Below are 19,167 nucleotides of genomic sequence, written 5' to 3'. Positions count from 1 at the left end.
CTGATAATTACTACAAATATGCCCTATCTATGCAAAGATAAGCCTCAAATATGGCTGCCTAAAGGACATGTTGGACATCCAGTGACATATAAGGGTCAGATTAAATCACCCTCCCTATCTGCAAAATCCAAAGCCGAATCATATGACACAAAAAGGGATTATGGCTGAGGGTTGTGTGGGGCCACTTCTCGGACAGAGAAGGAAATTCTCCCACTTAGTCTAATCAGTCCTGGAGATCAGGAGAACAAATACATTTTTGCAGCTGCTGAAATGTTTTCTCTCCTTCCTGTCTTCCCTCTTTCCAAGAAGGTGGTTTGTCAACAGCCTTCCAACTATATTTAGTGTCAGCTGGAGACAAGGCTCAGTTTGAAGCAACTGTGGAGAAGAAATGAGAACTTTTCCCCAAGATCTCAACATCATCAACTTCAAGAATAACAAATGTTTAAACTCCTAAAAAGATAGATGCCCACAGGAATTAAATATGGAGTATTTGATCATTTTCTAGAAATGGGAAGAATTGAAAAAAATGACAGCATGTAATCCTACCCAAATTTCAAAATAAAGCTTAGTAAAAGAATGGAGCAAATATTACAAGGAATTGGAATTTGCTTCATGCATGATGGAAACATGAATAATTAATATCCATTATTTTTTAACAATGCTATCACATCTAGAAATAGTCTACTGTTTTCATGGAAATCAATATAGGTATTATTTTGAGATGGAGAACATAGACATAAATTAAGAGACAGTTGCAAAATCTCACATACTGAACTTATCCCTCAGATGAATGCTTTGAGGGAAGTGTCTGCCAAAGCAACCAAAAGGATAACCCTACCATTTCCTCCAATTCCCACCCACCACCCATCAGACCCCAGAAAAGAAAGTACCTTCTACTTTCTATATGTTGGGTTCATTCATTCTCATGTATTAGAAAGGCGCAACATAGCACGCATGGCACTAAGAAGTTAGAAAGAAGGTACAGAGAGTAGAATGGAACCATGGCATTGCATAGAAAAGACACTAGTCTCGGAATTAGGGGAAATGGGTATGATTTGCTGGCTCCATCATTTACTAGCTGTGGGAATTAGGGCAAGTCACATCATGCAGAGCCTTAGTTTCCTCATCCATAAAAGAAGGATTATAATATTTTCACTACCGACCTGGCAGGGTTGTTATAACAATCAAATGATGTAAATGTATACAAAAAGGCCCTGTGTTGATAAAGCATTACACAAAAATAAGTTATAAGCAATATCAGGGGATATAATTTAACTTAACAAGTAGTTATTAATTGTTAATCATGTGCAAAATACTTTGCCAGGTATTGGATATGGAAAGACAAAATTAAAACAGTCCTTGCTCTCAAGAAGCTTACATTCAATAGGCAGGTAAAACATATATGCAAGTAAGTAAAGGCAAAAATTGGAGCAGAAGAGAGTGGAACAACTGGGGTGATCAGGAAAGGCTTCACATAGTAGGCACTCACTAAGTGCTATGTGTCTGACTAACATGGCAGAACAATTAAAATAGGTCTTGAGGGAAGGTAAGATTCTAAGATAGAGAGGTAAGGAAGGACAGAATTCTAGGTATGGGGCATAAGGGCATAGGAGATGGATTATAATATAGCAAAGGAATGAAAGAAGGAATGAAGGAATGTAAAGCAGTCATTAAGCATTTACTGTGTTACTAGGTATTGAGGGTTATGTTAAGCTCTGGAAATGCAAATACAAAAACCAAGAGTCACTGCCCTCAATGAATTAACATTTGAGAGAACATATAAGGGTATTCCAAAAGTTTTAAACTTTAATAGCTTAAAACTGCACTAATACTTTGAGGACAGCCTGTATGTGTTGTGCTGGGTAGGGAAGGATGTCAGTCTGGGAAACCACAAAGGTGGTGAGTGGAACAAAAGGAGAGTCATCTGACCATGCCCTTTCCAGAGACCAGGATAGTGTTGATTTGATCGCAATATTTAGAGCAGCAGATAGAAGGCTCCTGGCTTCTCTGGCACCTTTTATTTTATAAGAGGGCTTCCCTGAATCCTCCCTTCTCTTTCCCTCCTCCATGGCTACTGCTGTGTACGTATCAGAGGGGATACTATCTCCCCGTTTATACTGAATATATCTTGTATGTACATAGTTGTTTGCATGTTGTCTTCTCTATAATAACAAGCTCCTTGTGAGTAGGGGTCATGTTTTTACTTTCTGTGTGTCCCCAATGCTTATTAATTAGTACAGTGCCTAGCACATATTAAGCATTTAGTAAATGCTTACTGACTGTTTGAAGGGAGTAATGATGGGGGAAGGATGGGGAGGGATAAGGACGGTGCTACAAAGTCTAATGAAGGTCACAGCCGAGTGGCTTAGTTCCTCCCAGGCATGACCCCTGGAGGTCTGGTTTTTGCAGCGGGGGAATGAAAGCAAAAGAAGCTGAAAAAGGACAGATTTGAGGAAAACCTGGAGAAAGCAGTACCACAGAATTCAGGGGAGGTGAGAATATCTAAGTGGGGATGGCAGGTCAAGATTGTCAGAAGATGCAGAAGATGGTCACAGAAACGAAGACTGGATTTAGCAGGTAAGAGATGGATTGTGAGGTGCTAGGGAAACAAAACCAAAGATCAAAAGATCTTCCAAAGACTCATACATGGAAGACATATAATAAGTGTTTGATGACCTGAAGTAAATGTAATTCTTCCTGGCCAGGGGAGCCAGCTTGTCTCCTTTTCTAGTTGCTTTTCCTTCATCAGCCTTCAAACTCTTTCCCATGGGTTCCAACTATTAGCATTTCCTATAGTTCCAACCATAAAATAACACTGAAAATAGGTTTTCAATATTCTCTTCCCTTACTTGGGAATGATTTTGGATACAGTACAGTACAAATGAAGGGAAAAACCAATAATCTTCTTTTTCATGATTATTTGTGTGCTATGAAGAACAGTGGTTATTATCTTTCAAAGATCAGTTTTTAAGATATCTCAAAGGGAAGAAAACGTAAAGAGAGTGGAAAAACTGATGGATGATATGAGGCAGAGAGGCTAGAGAGGTAGCTTCAAAGTCAGGAGAGCCTGGGTTCAAGTCCTACTTCTGACATATCCTGGCTATGTGATCCTGGGCAAATAACTTCACTTCTCAGCGCTCTAGGTAACCCTCCATAAGACCATAAGTGCAGAAAAGGTGTCAGTCTGCATTAGGAGTGGCAGCTTCCTCACCTGCAAGTGCCCTAAACAAACGAAATTACAGGTCCAGTTCCTGTCTTTTTTACTACCACTTCAAAAAAAAAAAGTAACAACCAACACCAACTACTGACCCTTATGCCTACCTTCTCATCTCTGTGATAATGGTTTCCACAGCAGTTAACAGTCAGCCCTTTACAGATTACCCTCTTCATAAGACCCTGTGAGTCAACTGGCTGAGGGGGGTAGAGAATAAAAAATCCTGCTGTGCTTATTATTTGTTCATTACAGAAAAAAAAGCATTAAGTTTGGCAGGTCAAAATACACCTTTGAAGGCTCTCACCTCACCAACAAGGAGTGTTCCATAAAACTATTAAGGTCATACTAGATTTCTAAATACATACAAACATAAATTTAAAGTTCAGTGATTATCAATATAAAGTGAAACACAAAACAGGAAGGCATTTGTCAAGAGTGTCTAACACTGGTGGAGAAGGGCTGCTGGCTTAGCTTAGACACTAACCACCTCTTGCCTGGGCTATTACAGTTGGCACCAAATTGGTTTCTCTGCCTCAGGTCTCTGAATTCTCCACTCCTCCCTACACCTACCCTCCAGTGGCTTCCTTAAGCCTCCACACTAAAATACAAACAAACTTCTCTGTTCTGTAGTTGAAGTCCTTTACTATCTGGCTCCAGCCTTCCATTCTGGCATTATTATCCATTATTTCCTTTCCCATTTTAAGTTTCAGGCACACTGCTCTACTTGCTGCTTCCCATACAAAACAGTCTATGTCTGTGCCTTTGCAAAGGCTGTCACACCTGGAGTTCACTCCCTTCTCACTTCTGCTTCCTTAGAATCTCTATCATCTTTCAATAGTCAAGTGCTACCTCCTACATGAAGCCTTTACTTATTTCTCCCCACTGCCAGTTGCTAGTGGTCTCCTTCTCACAAATGACTTTTTATATATTATGGATTCACTTATTATTTTCCCCAACATAAATGCAAGCTCCCTGAGGGCAAGAAATAATTTCATTTCTGTTTTGTGTATCCCTTTTGCCTAGCACAAAGAAGGTGAATAAATAAATGCTTGCCAAATGGATGAATGAATTTCTGTATGAAGTTCAAATAGAGATGTGACTCCCTAAGGACAGTGCGGTTCTCCAGATACTCTTGTTTGCACACGCTAGTGGTACTGACCAGGAATATCACAGCACCTTCTCAATGACATCCCAGGGTATGCTAAAGAAATCAAACTAGCAATCTTCAGAGGAAAAGCTAAGTGACAAACAAATGGATATTTCCCAGATTATGACATATAATTGAATGGGCAGTCCCTTGAGTTAGCCCATCAGTATGCCTAATCTAAGTTCAGAGTTGTATTACTTTCAATCAATGATCCCAATCTTCTCTCATATAAATGTCTATCTTTTTGGCATCCATATCCTTCTGGTGATGCTATATGGTTACAAATCAAGTAACACCACAATCTCAGTAACATAAAGGAATATGGGAAGACATATGGTAGAGGCTTAATTGGACTGTATTATGTGACCAACGATACTTTGCCTCAAGAAGTAGAAAAGACATAACCTGGGACATATATTGCCAGAAAAAAAAAAGATGAATTGGTCTTTTGTAAGATCTGGAAATAAATGGACAGCCTGAGTTTCAAGTGAGATAACCTGTGTAAAACACTTTGCAAATCTTAAAACTACATAAATACTAAATGTTATGATTAATTTTTTCATATAAAAATCTTCTCTATGAAATATAAAAATAATAAAAAACTTCAAGATAAAATACCAAAAGAAGAAGGAGCTAGATGAAAATCTCGTGGAATGAGATGATATGGATGGATAATGACCTGCACTAGTATAGAGTGAACCCAACCTAAGGAGATTTGAATATATGCTTTAATAACAATAATATATTATATTTGCATAAAGCCTTAGACATTTTGAAATGCTTCATATTTATCTTCTCATCTGTTTTTGAGAAGAACCTTGGAAGGCAGGTAAGGTAGGAAACCAAGGCTCACAGAGAAGCAGTGATTTGCCTGGGATTATATTTTTTATCTCCCTTATCACCTATGTGATCATTTGTATTTGTTGATGATCATAGCTAGCTAGTGGCAAAACAAGGTCTAAGACAACCACACCAAAGATTCCCTAAAATAAGGAGAAAACACAAACCATGTCTTTTATGCCGGGGGAGAAGGGTGACAGGAAAAAATAAGGGGACCTACATAAAAACTTAGGTTTTTATAGATTAAAAAATACAGCTATATTTGTAATAATATTGGTGGGAGCCCTGATGGCAAATCCCCTGATCAACTCTTTCAGTAACTCAAATGAAGGAATGTAGAGTAATATTCTAAATGTGAATCGGACACTTGATTGTCTCAAATAATAATCAAAATATTCATTCAACTACTTGTGATATAAGATTTGTTTCTTGGAACGAGAAGTCTCAATAAACAAAAAGGTAAACAGTGATGTTCCATGTTTGGGGAAAGTGAAAAGCTATTAGATATATGAGGTTTGATATAATTTGTTATCAATGAGGAAGAGAGGGTATTAACTTCACTACTGAAACTATATTGGGAAATGTAAAATGAGAAGAGAGAAATAACACATATCCAAACAAAAAATAAGATGATCCTTTGGAAAAAAATCCAGGAACCAGGGAAAAATCAATTACGAATACAGCTACTTAATGGCAGAGAGACATGAAAAAACAATAATGCTGAAAGACAGCTGGATGTTAGAGTAGGGAGAAAATTATATAGGTTTAAAGCATAGGAGGAAAGCAGAAAAAAAAATACTAGCATAAGTTTATTTGCTGAAGAGTAAGACCGAATTTTCTGATATAAAATAATAACAACAATAACACTTATAGTTACTGTAATAATTTGCCAACACTACGGAATTACATGGCAGATTCCTTTTAAGAACTGAAAGATAGCTCTATTTGTTATCTCTTTGGTGCTCACAGCACAACATGACTGGCACACCCCTTTACTGTACATTTCTCATGGCAGAGGGCTGGCTGAATCAAGTATTGGTTGCCTTATTATCAGAATGTAAGCAAACTGGAGGAAATCCAGGAATATCAAGTGATTAAAGATGCAGATGATTTAACAGAAATACAGTTGAGGGAGTGAATAGGGCATGCCAATTAGGTGTGATATCCAAAAAGGTAAATACAAATAAGGAAAAGGTATTTTTTCAGGCAGACACCTGTAATAGTATAAAGGGAAATAATGGGATGAAAGTTGGGAAAACAGGGCATGTTCAATGAGTTCAAGCTAGTTTTCAGGTTCATTTACCCTTAGAAGTAGTGAAAAAAAGCTTTCTTAGCCAGAGGCTGGACCCTGGCCAGTCCCTGTGTTCTTCTGAGCTCTGGGGTCTGGCTCATACCCATTCCTACTCATTCCATCTTCTCCCCCTACTGGCAGTGGGCAGCCAATCCATTTAGGAGTGGCATACACTGACCTCCTTTTCAGTACGAAAGGGATGAGATAGAGCTTACATTAAGCCTCTTCCTTGCAATTAAATGGCACTATGCTTAACAGCTGGTGCCAAAATTAAACATCAGGGGTTAAAAAAAAAATCTAACAGTGAGACCTTCTTCAACCATAGTTCTCGTTCTTTTTATAGGCATGCATAATTTTATAAAGGGAAGAAAAACAAACGGGCTTTTGAAAAATTGTTTGTCCTTCAAAATAAGGTGTTCTGTGATTATTTCAATTATATCTGTGCTTTGCTGTTTCCTCTAGAGTCTGAATGTTCTGTCCATAGTAATGGAGGCTGCAGGGAGGGTGGTAGGAGGCAGGGGCTCAAGATGGAAAGACTCACACCTACCCAATTCATCTCAGCACTTAAGAAAATTCAGTCTCACCTCTCTCATCCATTCCCGAATAGTTTTGCCAGCTTCTTGATGCCACACATTGTGAACAGAGTCTGTCAACGCCACAGCAGTTACCTTATTTTTTACATCTGCTTCTCGTTGAATCATCTGTTTCCAAAAGGGAAAATAAAATATTGGCTGTAATTTCTTTTTTTTTTTAATTGAGTGCAGCCTGCTTAGTCAGAGATGATAATATTATATCAAAAAGGAAACACAAACTTATTTCTTATTTGGACTTTTTTTTTTTTACACAACTGAAAACAGTCTACCCTTATCCGGAAATAGGGAAAAACCTCAAATTTTCTTTTAAACACAATACTATTTATGTAAGTCTTAGAACGATGAAGCCCTATTATTTTCCATGTGGTTTGACAATTCAAGGATTAGAGGGATCATAGTGAAAAAAGGGAGGAATCCCTGAGGACATCTTTTACAAGTTTCTTAGACTTCCTATTTTTGTGCTTCAGGAGAGATGATACCTGGGGTTCACTGTTAGCTACTTAAGGACTAACACCCACTAATTTTCAGTGGATTGTACATCAGAAAAGAAAGCAATCTTTCTTTGACTTGTCAGAATTCTTTCGTTTTATATCCAATTTAACTACCCTGCTTTCACACTATGATCTTGTAATTCCTTGCAGACTCCGATACACACAAAAGTCTTTTGCTTCAGAGTCTATCAATATCATTTTGGTTTCTAATATATTACTTTATGTCGATAAACTATTATGCTTTAACTTTTTTCTAAAGAATGTTATTTCTATGAACAATAAATGATTTCTGAAAATAAAGACTGGATTGGTATAAAGAATTCATCAGTGACAGGAAAGATAAAGGGAGTAGAAAATAATAGTTTGGAATAAAAGGAATAGACAAAAGGGTTTAATCTACTAACACTGCTGACCTTAATTTGAAATAGTGATTGAGAGAATGCTTAATGAAAAATTATAGTAAAATACAATAAACAGCCGCCCTGAATTTCATCGTCATGTCTTCACTATTACCTTGCATCAAGTGTCTTTTACTTTCCAAATTTCTCTCATATCAATGGAAATGAACAATTTTCCTGAATAAATCTGGCTATCACTTGTTAACAATTTCTATAAACTATTTCTAGAAGAATGCAATACTGCATTAAAAAAAAACAATGGAGGAATCCTGAATGCCTTTCATTATCTGATAGAGATTAAAACAAACTATACTTTAGATACCAAAATGTTTGTTGACATTCTGAATAAAAATATCTCCTTTTTGATTTTCTACAAAGTCTACATATGCATATCTTCTCTCACTGAACACTACTTAATGTTAATTCAATTCTCTGTTAATGCTGCCTCAGCAGTATTTCCACGTCTGAAATTTCAGTCTCTTACGTTTTCTGCTTCTATAATGTCAAAAATTTAAAATCAATGTTGGTTATCAACACAGTGCTATAACTGTAAAAAATTTACCTGCAACACCAATATTATTTTTAAAGGTATAGACTAGTACTGTGATTTAATGGTTCTTGTTAATTATTAAATTGTATACTAGCTTATTCCTTTTTTAAACATTTTTTATTGAATCACATTGACATTTAGAACAAGAAAAATGAATTCAATATTATTTAATAAAACATTCTGGCAATGGGGAATCTAAATCTAACTCATGAAGTACTTTCTCATTTTATGTAATTTTTATTTTCTAATGGCCCTTCAACATACATACATAAAATAATCGACTCTTTTACAGGATAGCAACATGTGCTTTTTGCTGCTCTAAAAAACATTCTAAATTTTTTGAACATGAGAGTTGATAGCCTTTGTTGTTAACAATACATGTGTCTCTATTATCATGATGGCCGAGGTCAGTAAAATAAAGGTTGGGGGGGGGGTTGTTGATTCCACTAAATTTAACAATACCAGATAGAAAAACCATCTGTAGGTTACAGTTGTCTAATATGAAAGGTGCCTGATTAGGGCAATAATAAAGAAATTGAATTCTATATAATCCTGCAAACTTGAAAAAATTATCTCCTTCTTGGCACTATCACTGATGGAAAAACTCTCGTCTACTTCTCTGGCTCCTCTCATACCAAAACATTTTCCATCATAGCATTATCTGATCAGATGCCACATTAAACTCCGTGTAACTGTACCCATTTTGGATCCACCTGGCCAGATTCTTGAGTAGATGGATTAACAGGCTGTGTGCATGCAGAAAGTCCTTTACTACAGAATATAACATATTTGGTTGCCAGGGATTAGATAAATATAAATAGTTCAGCTTTTCAGTCTTTTATTCACTCTGCCTCGACCTTGATTTTTATGTACTACTAGAGGTCCTAGGACAACTTACGGCTACCCAATCTGTTCAAAGTTATCTGTTTCACTTGACACTGTGAATAGCATCTCTCAGCCATATTCTCCAGGACCACTTGTCTCTTACATTGCATACCTGTAAATCATGTTGAAGGATTGGGGGAGGGGGGTTTGAGAGCAAGAGGGAGGGCCTTGTGACGAAAAAAATTGAATAGAACTAGAAAGCAAGGCCAGAAATTAGGATAAGGGTAGGAAAAGGGCTTAGGATGGAGACAGGTTGGAGATGAAATGAGTAAAAGTAAAATCAACCAAGAAAATAACTTTAGGAAATCCAGAAATATGAATGGGGGAAGTCCTTGCTCTATGTAAATGATGGCAGAGGTTTTTCTAAATATTCTGCTTCTGAATTTACTAAGGAATTTTCTAATGAGAGGTCCTCTTTAACAATTATATTGTAATCAATTAGATGATCAATAATTTCAAGTTTTTAACCAACATTTTTCCAAGAAACAAGTTACATTTTTTATGAACATATATTTTATGATAATTGAGAGGCAACATGGCATAGTAGATGGAGTGCTATATTGGGAACCTCTGATGCAATAGCTATGTGCCCATCAGCAAGTAACTTAACCTCTAAGCCATAGGAATTTACTAAAACTACACAGTATGAGATCTGAACTGGAACTTCTCACACTGGTAACTCACATCCAGAAGAAATCAAAGTTCATTAATGTAGTGACAATTATGATAAGAATTGGATACAATTAATGGATCAAAATTTGTGACACCCTAGAGATAACTTATTAAAATCCCATGTGTTATTATAAAAATAGGTAATAAATATTTCATAATTTTTTGTCATAATCACGACATAGGTTATACAAAAGCATGTGCTCATTCTGGGTATTTTTAAAAATTATGATCCATTTGTGTTAGAAAAAAAGTACAAGAACTGAAAAGACTCAGTGGAAAATGACCAGAAAAGATCAGTGATCTCATGAAATTCCAATACTTTAATAACACAGGACAGGACAGAAACCTGATATAAGCAAACTTCAATTCAGTTCAACAAATACTCATTAATAAGCATTTGGTATATACACAAGGCATTCTCTTAGGTACTAAGCAATAACTAGCATTCTCTGATTTCCTATAGTAGTGGTGCAATTTACTAATATCATTAAATAACTGAATATTTAACAGTTAGATAAATAATATTCAGGATCCATTGACTGCATTAATTAGCTTCTTTTCCTTCCTGAACTAACTTTATTAAAGATTTTGACATCAAACTCTTGGTTCGGAGAGAAAGCTCAAGGAAGATTAATTGAGAAAAAAATCCCAAACACTGATCCCTTCAGCTAATCACTAGATATTTTTCATCTCTATTTTTGGTTCCTCTTATTAATTCTATCCACTTACTGACAGTCTTTTCCAGTTAGTCTGAACATTTTTAATTCACTCTTTTTTATTCACCTTACAGTTAGATTATTGTTAAGGCTGAAGAGGTAGTAAATTCTAGGACAAACTTGAAAACATATTCCAAATTAAATCAACATATACTGTGACTTCAATATAAAAGTAGACTGAGGGAAGGAGGACAAAAAAATATGGCTCAGGAATCAAGTAATAAATGAAACTAAAGCTTATAGACTATACATATGCCTCATTCATTTTGTCTTTATTTAGTAAACATTTTATTAAGTTCCTCTTTATATTTAGACATCCTGATAGATAAAAAGACAAGACAAAAAATTATCCCTGACCTTAAGAGGCTGACATATTCTGTCACTTCCCCCCAAATACATCCCCTTAGGGGTTACAGTGGGGAAATGAGTAAAACAGCAAACAGATAAATATAGTATAATTTGAGAAGAGATAATTCATTCATAGTATTTACTAAACACCTATTATGTTCTAGGCATTAAACTGTGTTAGATGCTAGATAACACAAAAATAAGGCAAAAAATAGTCCTTTGCTTTAAGGAGCCAATATTTTACAGGGGATACAATGTTACAAATAGGTAACTAAATGCAATATAATCTGAGGAAGGAGAAAAGAAGAGAAAGGTTTTCTATAGGATGCAGTATCTGAGTAAAGACTTTGAAAGATCTTAAGGATTCCAAGGACAGAGGTGACGAGAGAGAACATTCTGGGAATGTGGAACCCTTCTGTGTTAAGGCAAAAAGATAGGAAGTAGAATACCAAATATAAAGACCAGCAAGTACATGAGTTTGACTGAAATGGAGGGTGTGAAGTGAGTGATGTGGACAAAGACTAGAAAGGCAGGCTGTGGCCAGACTGTGAGGACCTCAAGTGCCAAGCTGAAGATTATGCATTTCATCCTAGAAGCAACAGGAGCCAATAACACTCTTGAAAAGAGAATGACAATTGGACTTATGCTGATGGACTGGAAAGGCGAGAGACTGGAAGCAGAGACCAATTAGGAGACTACTGGAACAGACAAAGAGGGGAGGAGTGATGAGGGATTAAACTAGGTTGGTACCCATGTGAATGGAGAGAAAGATACATGAGAGACTTTGCAGAAGTAGAATCACAAGACTTGGCAGTTAGTTGGGTTTGGGGTTGAAGAGTCAATGGTGATTCTGAGGTTGCATTCCTAGGTGAGTATATTCATGATGTATGATATTCATTAACACACACACACACACATACACACAATGTTCCAAAAGTCTCAGTGCTGTTTTAAGTTTTAATAATTTTTTTAAATTAAAAAATTTTAAATAACATCGACACTTTTGGGACATTCTGCATTTCCATCCATACTTAGATTACGAATGCTTTCTTCAAGAGAAATAGAAGCTGGTTGATATGATGAGTGATAAATTAACATCACAAAAATGAAATTGTCTCTATTAGATTAGAAATAGCAGGTTACTGATGTGGGAGTTACTTCCAAATCAGTCTGACCATCGACCTAAGAGTCTAGATCAAAATTAATACTGAAATGGAAGGAAAATGAGAAGAAAACAGAGTATTCAATTAAAACAATACCAATCCCACATACTTAATCTAACTGTACATGCTGAAAAATGGGAAATAGTTAAAAGAATAGGCACTAACGTAGGGGATTTCCATTTCCTGTGAAAGTTTAAATGATGTAAATCAATTGTGACAGGGAAGCAGCCAAAAGAATCTAGAACTTGCTTCAGCCAGCAAACACCTGGTCTCCTTGTCACACAGAAAGATATGGCAGTAGAGGACAACACTGGTTTAGAATATTAAACTCACTTGTAAAATCTTAGTCAATCAACAAGCATTTATTAAACATTTACTCTGTGCTAAGCACTGTTAAGCACTGGGGATACAAAAATACATTCTCTTTGCCTTCAAGGAGTCTATTTTCTCATGGGGGAAACAACACACAAGTAACTACATACATTACACACATTCACACATACACACAGAATAGATGGAAGATAATTTCAAATGGAAGGTAGGACAGAATTGGGAGGGTAGGGGTACAGAGTTATGCAACAGGGAAGGACTTCTGCACTTGGAGGAAACCAGGAAAGCTGAGAGGTGGAGCTAAGGAGGAAGCACATTCTGGCCATGGGGAAAAGTTATTGCAAAGGCACAGAGATAGAGTGTCATGTTTGAAGAACTGAATATAGGCCAGCAAGGCAGGACTACAGACTCTGTGGAGGGGATTAAAGTGTTATTGGACTGAAAAGGTAGGAAGAGACCAGGATGTGAAAGGCCAAAGTACTTTCTATTTGATCCAGAAGGTAATAATAGGTAGACACTGTAATTTATTGAGTAGGACATGACATGGTCAGACCTGAACTTAAAAGAAAAGACTTTGGCACTTGAGTGTAGGTAGGAGGGATTGGAATGGGAAGACAGAACTCAAGGAGACCAATTAGAAGGCAACTGCAATGATTCAGGTGAGAAGAGGTTCCCCCTGGCTTCCTTCAAGTCCTAGCTAACATTCCATCCTCTACAAGAAGCCTTTTTAAATTCTTCTTAATGCTCATGCTTTTCCTCTATCAATTATCACCAATTTATCCTGTACATAGCTGTTTTCATGTTCTGTCCTCCACTAGATTGTGCACTCTGTGAGAGCAGGAACTATCTTTTGCCTTTCTTTGTAGATCCAGTATTTAGCACAGTGCCTGGCAAATAGTAGGCACTTATTAAATGCTTACTGACTAACTAACTTTAGTAGGGTGGTGGCTGTGTGAGTGGAGAGAAAGGGAGATGCATGAAAGATGTCATGAGGGTAGAAATAACATGATTAGACCACAGACTAGATATGTGGAGTAAATGGTGGAGAGTCCAGGATGATATCAAAATTGGGAGCCTGGACGACTGGGAGGATGATGGTGTCCTCATGAGCAATGCAGCCTCATGAAAGAGCAAGAAGCACTGGGAGAGGAGAGAGAACAAGTTTACAGAAGGGTTTCTGTGAGATACAACTAAATTAGATAATTTTACGAGCATTTAAAGATGAAATTGGAATGATAACCAATAAATGAAAAATGGGGGAAATGGGGGAAAAATCTGTACCGTTCTCCATGAATGAAAGAGTACCTACTGCATCTGGAACTTGATACGCTGCCTAAGAAAATAGGAATAATACTAAGGAAAACAAAGATGGGAAGAGGGGAAGCAGACCAAACTATTAGCAAATTAATAATGTTGAATGCAATACAGTTTTGAAGGTAAAGAGAGATCAGTTCTCAAAGTATATGAAAGAAAAAGGACATTAAAAACTTGGGGAGAAAATCAGACACTGTGACACTGTTACCACTCAATAAAAGGTAATCAAGAAAATATGAGTAATTATTTATCTAAATGTCTATTTTCATATCTCTACAAAATCATTATGAAATTTATCTACACACATATTGAAAGCATCTTTGATGGAAGTATGAAAAAGGAATGGGTAAGTTTTAATACACTATATAGTAGAACACATCTTAACAGTTACACAACTGACTGAAAGGTTCAGAGAAAAATAACAGAGATAGCCTTATTCAATGACAGGAATATCAAGCATAAAATAGGGTAACATGTGCTTAACAAAGGTGTTTGCCACCATCTTTGATAATAAAAATAGCTAGCATTTATATGGTGCTTTCAGGTTTGTAAAGCACTTTACATGTCTTATCTCATTTGATGACCACAACAGAACTCAAATAAAGTAGGTGAAAGCACTAGAAGTTCTTGCATCAAGCCCTGGAAAACAGCAAAGCCAATCAAATGAGAGATTCAAAATCACTCAAAAGAGTTTGGACTAAATATCCATATAGGAAAAACTAAGGAGACAAAGAGTGTCTGTCCATTAGTATAAATATCTTGGAAAGAAGGCTGCAGATGGGCAATCAACTGGGCCCAGAATTGAATAGGGAAAAGGGTTAGTAGGGTTATATTTGAGAAACTACACAATGTTTTTAATGACCCTATGCTTGTCTTATAAAACAAAATCCCATCCTTTTAAAATTAATATTCTTCCAGGGGTACTTATATGGCTGTGAAACCACAATGTCTGAAGAATTAAAATTATCACTTACTCAAAAGGCAAAGGAGAGAACTCTCTAGAGAGAAACTCTCCTAGTTTCTAGTAAGATATTTCCAATTACTAGTAAGTGTCTGAGGCTGGATTTGAACTCAGGTCTTCTTGACTCCAGATTCTATCCGGTATGCCACCTTTTCTCCACTCACCCAGTCACAACCCTAGTTTAAGCCCTCATCACCTCTCTCATAGAATACTTTGATAGCCTTCCAATTGATCTGCCTGCTCCATCTCTCCCTCCTCTACTCAGCTGTAGAGGTGATTTTTCTAAAGCATAGGTCTGACCATGTTACCCTCTTCACCTCTGGGATCAATTACAAAGTCTCTGTCCCAACCTTTTCAGTCTTTGCACGTCCTACTCTCCTCCTTGTATTCTGTGACTAGAAACATTTGCAGTTCTCAAATATAACACTCCACCCCCTGGATCTGTGTTTCTTTGAGGATATCTCTCATGTCTGGAAAGCTCTTCCCACCACCATGCCCCATCTCTACCTCTTAGGCTTCGTTCAAGGCTCAGGTCAGAACCTGTTTCCTGGAGGAGGCTCTTCCCAGTCCCCCTGTTGCTAACCTCCCCTCCCTTTCAGTTTACCTTTAATCTACTCTGTATACTCCCCCTCACACATATTTTATGTACCCAGTCATTTACATGTGGTTTCCCCCATTAGGACATATGCTCCTTGATAGCAGGGGCTGTTTTTTAAGCCTTTCTTTGTATTTCCAGTGATTAGCACAGTGCCTGGCAAATAGTAATGTTTAATAAATGCTTAATGACTGACTGGCACGCATACACTGGAGAATATTGATAATCAAGAACTGTGAACATGACATTGGATAAAACACATCAAAGAAGTGTATGACCAGGAAAAGAGATGGGCTGGTTAAGTGGTGGGAGTGAGGGATAACCAATAGACAGTCTGTACATGCTACTGCTGTTACCCATATAAGTGTCACGAGACTTAGATGAAGGCCCTCAGTTGGGTGGACTGTCCTGTGAAGGGATGATTAGAGGCCATGGGTAAAAGTCCCACAGGATAAAAAGGAGTGGATAGGTTGTAATACGTACTGTTAGAGGAATTGCTCACATAGATGTGATCAAGTTTCCATTAAAACACTGAAACATTCACTTTGCCAGCAGCTTATACTGGAGTGATGAATATAAATTACACAGAATAAATTCTTTATAAAATTTGTTCTGCATACATATGGATATATTTTATCTGAAAGGTCTGAATTCTTAAAACTAAGAGAAAATATAACGCTCTCTATGACACTTTTAAAATTTGTCCATTTTTCACTTATGATTCTAGAGGGGATAAAATTTTGAAAACTAAACAATTGTGACATTATGAGCTACAAACTTATAATAGCGTGTGACTAGAAAAGTAGAATTAAGGCTAGGAGACATGGAAATGATGGCTGTAGCAATGGGAAGATCTTGTTTTTCCTTTTCATGCTTATTGGAAAGACAGCTGCTGTACAGGTTCTGGTCATCTTTTAGAGCTTGCTGAAATCTTCTCTCAATTTTTTTTTTGTGGTCAACTTTAACTTGAACCAAGACCCTACTCCCACAATCATGCTCTCCACTCAGTCCACCATAAATATCTTTCTCACTCAGCATTATCATCAGAGTACTGAGTCAAATTTAAATCCTTTTCCTCATAGCTGGATTCTATCTCCTCTCAGCAAACTGAATGTTGAGGAACTATTAATCAATCAATAAACATTTATTAAGTGCCTACTATGTACCAGGCACTGTGCCAAGTACTGGGGATACAAAAAAAGAAGCAAGAAACAGTCCCTGCCCACAAGGAGCTTACAATTTAATGGGGGTGACAACATGCAGACAAATATAGACAAAGCAAGTTATAGGATTTTATTATTTATAAAAAGGAAATAATTAAAAGGAAGGAATTAGAATTAAAAGGAGTTAGAGAAGCCTCGAGTAAAAGATGGGATTTTAATTGGGACTTAAAGGAAGCCAGGGAAGTCAGTAGGCAGAGTTGAGGAGAAAGTGTTCCAGGCATGGAGTGCAGCCAGAGAAAATGCCTGGAACTGAGATATAAGTATCTTGCTCATGGAACAGCTAAGTGGTCAAAGTCAGTGGATCAAAAAGTACATGGCACGTAATAAGACTGGAGAGGTGCAAAGACTGGAAAGGTAGGAGGGTGCTAAGTTATGATGGAGTTTTAATGCCAAACAGAGCATTCTGTATTTGATCCTGGAGGCAATAGGGAGTCATCAGAATTGAATTGCTATCTCTTTGTCTCAGCTTCTTAGAATGTTAGATATTAAGGAAGAAATATGGTCTTGAAATGGTTCTATCTGTCTCTGCATGTCTGTGTATGTGGACTTGGCATTATGTCCATTGAGGAGAGGAATCAGGGGTTGTGGGATAAAAGTCATCCCTATACCTTGAGACAAAAGAGAAAGTTGACACTCCACTATGTAGTTCTGACTCTTTTTTCTTATGGTCAGCATCCTAGGAGACATACTGGAAAGTCTATGTGTACATGTGTTTGTACAAATACAAGAAGGGCAGATAGGTGCACTATTATGAAAGTAGGACACTTCCAATCTATACCTTTCTTTAGAGCTATTCATTATCCCCAGCTGTTACATCAAGGTTCCTCTGGTATCCATTCCCTATAACACACTACATGTTCTTCCACTTCCACGCTTTGTTCACACTTTTCCCCATCAGGAATGTCTTCCTTCTTGTTGGATACATATTCATGCTTTCAAGGGAAATTTAAATGCCCCTTCTTCCATTAAATCTTTCCCAAGCCTCCTGGTCAGCAACAACCTTTTCCTCTAGGTCTCATATATTTGTTTATCTTTTAATATTGTCTATTATGACTGGTTGTGTTTGTACCTCCTACTGAAGCTCCTAATATTCTTGAAAGATTCAAACACAATGGTTTCAATACCAATCACTCTGCTTCTCAAAACTTTCTATTTTTATTTTAAGTAATGAGACTGCCCTCTTAGAAACCTTAATGTTTTTGCATAGACAGCTCAGATTTTTGTATCGTACTTTACAATTTACAAATCTATGTAATTACACATAAAAGGAGAGAAGTGATGATGGCTTTCTGTCCTTTCAACTCTAAACCTAAATTTAAAAGATATCAATTCACTCTCTCAACTAGGCACAAAGCGCTAAACCCTTCCAACAACAACAAAACAGAAAAGTATATGATACATTATGAGCACGTTTTTTTGGGAAATGTTTTGCAGGCTTTCAAAAGAAAGAAAAAAGTATTTCCTTTTCTTTAAACACCTCCATGTGCTGCACATATGCACAATGAGAGTTAGACTATGTGAACCACTCGTACAGGAAAACAATAATCTAAAAGGATAAAATCAAAGAGCCCTCATTTCCCAGTGCTTTAATGCCTTCAGATCAGAATCTGAAACTGCTGTACATGCATAAATCTGATGACCATTATCAGTGTAGAAAGGCAAATCATCACTATCGATAATAGAACTCTAGGTAGTTTTGTATAAATATATCAGTGCAGCTCCCTCTAGAGCACCTCAAATTAAGGTTTCAGTTTTAAAGATCTTAAAAGAATTTTTACAAGTTTTAAAGCTTACCTATTAAAGACATTGCTTTTAAAATATTTTAATTATGCATAATATGATTACATCTGTTAATTTATTAGGTATTCTTACAGCTCCTACTTTACTGCAGTCTTTATGTGGCTTAATAAGCTTTAAGACTATTTCAAAAACTACTAACACCAATTTGTATTTCTGATGCACATAATTTCCCTAGAGCAAGCACACTGGTCTATGCTAGCTGATCTGTCAGTGTTCAAAGCATGTCCTGCTCCAAAATGAGTCTGGATTTTGGAAAGATTTTGAAACTTGGTTAAATTAGGATACTACAATGGGCATAATAGGTTGTACTCCACACTGTTAAACTGGAATTGTGTGTAATGTAAACACTGTAAATATGCACACTTACATGCAAATATATGGTCACTGAATCATTATTGCACTGATAGAGGAGAAGAAATCATTAGTAATTTTTCACTTACTCAATCAACCAATCTGAAAAGATAGGCTCAACCTCAATGGCAGATTTTCCCATTATCATGCATCATCAGCATCCTGTGAATCAGTCAGTCAACAAGCATTTATTAAGTACTTACTATGTGCCAGGTACTAAGGAGATGAAGACAAAAGTGAAACAGTGCCAGAAACTTGAGGAGTTTAACTTACAGTCTAGAAGGA

The 19,167-nt window shown here is 36.8% G+C and overlaps 1 protein-coding gene across 10 annotated transcripts in view; it reads right to left on the bottom strand.

Annotated features, from left to right (window-relative positions):
• The window catches only part of ARB2A (ARB2 cotranscriptional regulator A), a 484,742-nt gene that overhangs the window by 144,503 nt on the left and 321,072 nt on the right, over positions 1-19,167 (bottom strand). For all 10 annotated transcript variants that reach the window (XM_078153129.1, XM_078153135.1, XM_078153132.1 and 7 more), the window contains one exon: positions 7,077-7,193. In XM_078153129.1, coding sequence (XP_078009255.1) covers positions 7,077-7,193 — 117 coding nt within the window. The remainder of the gene's footprint in view (positions 1-7,076; positions 7,194-19,167) is intronic.

This window comes from Phascolarctos cinereus, unplaced genomic scaffold (genome assembly GCF_003287225.1).
Source record: "Phascolarctos cinereus isolate Bilbo 61053 unplaced genomic scaffold, phaCin_HiC Scaffold_4;HRSCAF=312, whole genome shotgun sequence".
Lineage (NCBI taxonomy): Eukaryota > Metazoa > Chordata > Mammalia > Diprotodontia > Phascolarctidae > Phascolarctos > Phascolarctos cinereus.
The sequence above is the reverse complement of the archived record's forward strand: the minus strand, read 5'-3'. Positions and strand labels throughout refer to the sequence as shown.